The sequence below is a fragment of the Suricata suricatta genome, chromosome 4, assembly GCF_006229205.1.
Source record: "Suricata suricatta isolate VVHF042 chromosome 4, meerkat_22Aug2017_6uvM2_HiC, whole genome shotgun sequence".
Lineage (NCBI taxonomy): Eukaryota > Metazoa > Chordata > Mammalia > Carnivora > Herpestidae > Suricata > Suricata suricatta.
In genome coordinates, this window is record NC_043703.1 from 140,825,104 (window position 1) to 140,827,411 (window position 2,308).

The 2,308-nt window shown below is 42.5% G+C and overlaps 1 protein-coding gene across 1 annotated transcript in view; it reads left to right on the top strand.

The window, feature by feature from the left end:
* LOC115290733 (xanthine dehydrogenase/oxidase-like) overlaps window positions 1-2,308 on the top strand; it is a 76,714-nt gene that overhangs the window by 54,219 nt on the left and 20,187 nt on the right. The window contains 1 exon segment of the mRNA XM_029938558.1: window positions 509-595. Within this exon segment, the coding sequence (XP_029794418.1) occupies window positions 509-595 (87 nt within the window).

Here is a 2,308-nt window from a genome sequence, read left to right on the forward strand (position 1 = left end):
GATTGAACTCCCCCACAGGGATTATATTTCCCTGATTACAAATTCTTGTGGTCCTGAAGAATGTCCCAGGTCCCCACTTATGAAATGGCCTGTAAAATTGTTCTGATGACCACATAAAGTCAGGGATATGAAAGCACATTCCTGCTTTTTGTGTACATTCCTGCTTGTTTTGGCTTGCTAGCCAAAAAGTGTGGGGCGCCTTGCCAGTATCTCTCTGTTTCTCTTTCCAGCTCTCCCCTCTCTGCCTCCTCACTCCCTCACAGAACCAGAGCCAGTGTAGGTAGAAGGAAGGGGGAGCTTGGGGAGGTGTGTCCTGGATTGAGGACCCATGGATCATCACTGGAGAGATGTTAGTTCTTCTCTGCTTGACCTGTTAAGCTTGGGTGACCTCATTTACATGGTGTGATGTCTTGTGTCTCTGCTTCCTCCGGGTAGCATAGGTGGGAAGGAATGACTAGGGCTAGGCAGAGGAAGGGGTCTATTGAGAAATCACTCTCCTTTTCGTCAGGTTGGCTTCATGAAGACCGGGAGGGTTGTGGCTCTGCAGGTGGAGCACTACAGCAATGCGGGGAACAGCATGGATCTCTCCCAGCATGTGAGTAGGATGCACCCCTGCATCCTGGGAGTGGTGAATGGGAAGTCAAAGGCGGGTCCCACAAGCATAGGCCTCCTCACTTCCTGCCTGTGACTACTGCAGTGACCTCCCAATTGTCCCCACCTTCAGGTTCTCCACCCTTGGTTAATCTCTGAGGCACAAAATCCTATTACTTTGGTCTTTGGAAATTCTTCCTTTGGGGTGTCGGTGTGGCTCAGTCAGTTTAGCATCATCAGGTTTCAGCACAAGTCATGATCTCACGGTCTGAGATGAAGTCTTGTTTAAGAAAAAAAAAAAAGAAATCCTTCCTTATTTCTCAAGATATTTTGCCAAGCAAGCAAATTTAGTTACAAAACTTTATGCAGAGTATGGTGGCATTATGTGTATGTGTATGTAAAATGAAAATATATCTGTATAATACATATACATCTATGTATTACACAGGGTACATGTACATATATATATACATGTATATGTAGTATAGATATAATGATGTGCAGGGAAAATTCCAAAAGAACATACACTAAACAGTGATTGGATGGGATGGAGGGGGGAGACTCACTGTCATTTTCTGTGTAACACATGTTTGCAATGTTTGAATTTTAAGTAATGAATTTCTTTCTTCTACCTTTTTTAAATGTTTCACCGAAATATACAATTTAATAGTTTTTATTAAATTTGAAGAATCATGCAGCGATTGTCATAATGTAGTTTTCGAACATTTCCATCATCCAAAGTGATCCCTAGTCTCACGCCCCTACCCGGGCCAGATATCCACCCGCCTACTTTTGTCTTTATAGATTCTCCTCTTATAATTCATGCATATAAATAGACTTGTATACTATGGAATCTTTTGCATTTGGCTTTTTCCCTCAGGATTTATTATTTACTTATTTATTTATTTATTTATTTATTTAAAGTTTTATTTATTTAAGTGCAGAGCTCAATCTCACAACCCCAACATCAAGAGTTGCATGCCCTTCTGACTGAGCCAGCCAGGTGACCCTCTGAAAAATTTGTTTGTTTGTTTGTTTGTTTGTTTTGTTTGTTTGGCAAAGTACCCTCATTTGTGGTTTAATTTTTTAAAAATAGTTTATTGACAAATTGGTTTCCATATAAATCCCAGTGCTTCTCCCCACAAGTGCCCCCCTCCATGACCATCATCCCTTCTCTCCCTCCCCCTCCCCCTTCAGTCCATGTTTCGTTTTCAGTATTCAGTAGTCTCCCTTGATCTGTGTCCCTCACTCTCCCCTGCTCTCTTTCCCCCTTACTCTGCCCATGGTCCCCTGTCAGGTCTCTCCTGTTAGACCTATGAGTGCAAACATATGATATCTATCTGTCTCTGTCTGACTTATTTCGCTTAGCATGACACTCTCAAGTTCCATCCACTTTGCTACAAATGGCCATATTTCATTCTTCCTCATTGCCATATAATACTCCATTGTATATATATACCACATCTTCTTGATCCGTTCATCAGGTGATGGACATTTAGGCTCTTTCCATGATTTGGCTATTGTAGAAAGTGCTGCTATGAACATTGGGGTACATGTGCTCCTATGCCTCAGCACTTCTGTGTCCCCTGGATAAATCCCTAGCAGTGCTATTGCTAGGTCATAGGGGAGTTCCACTGATAGTTTTTTGAGGAACCTCCACACTGTTTTCCAGAGCGGTCGCACCAGTTTACATTCCCACCAACAGTGTAGGAGGGCG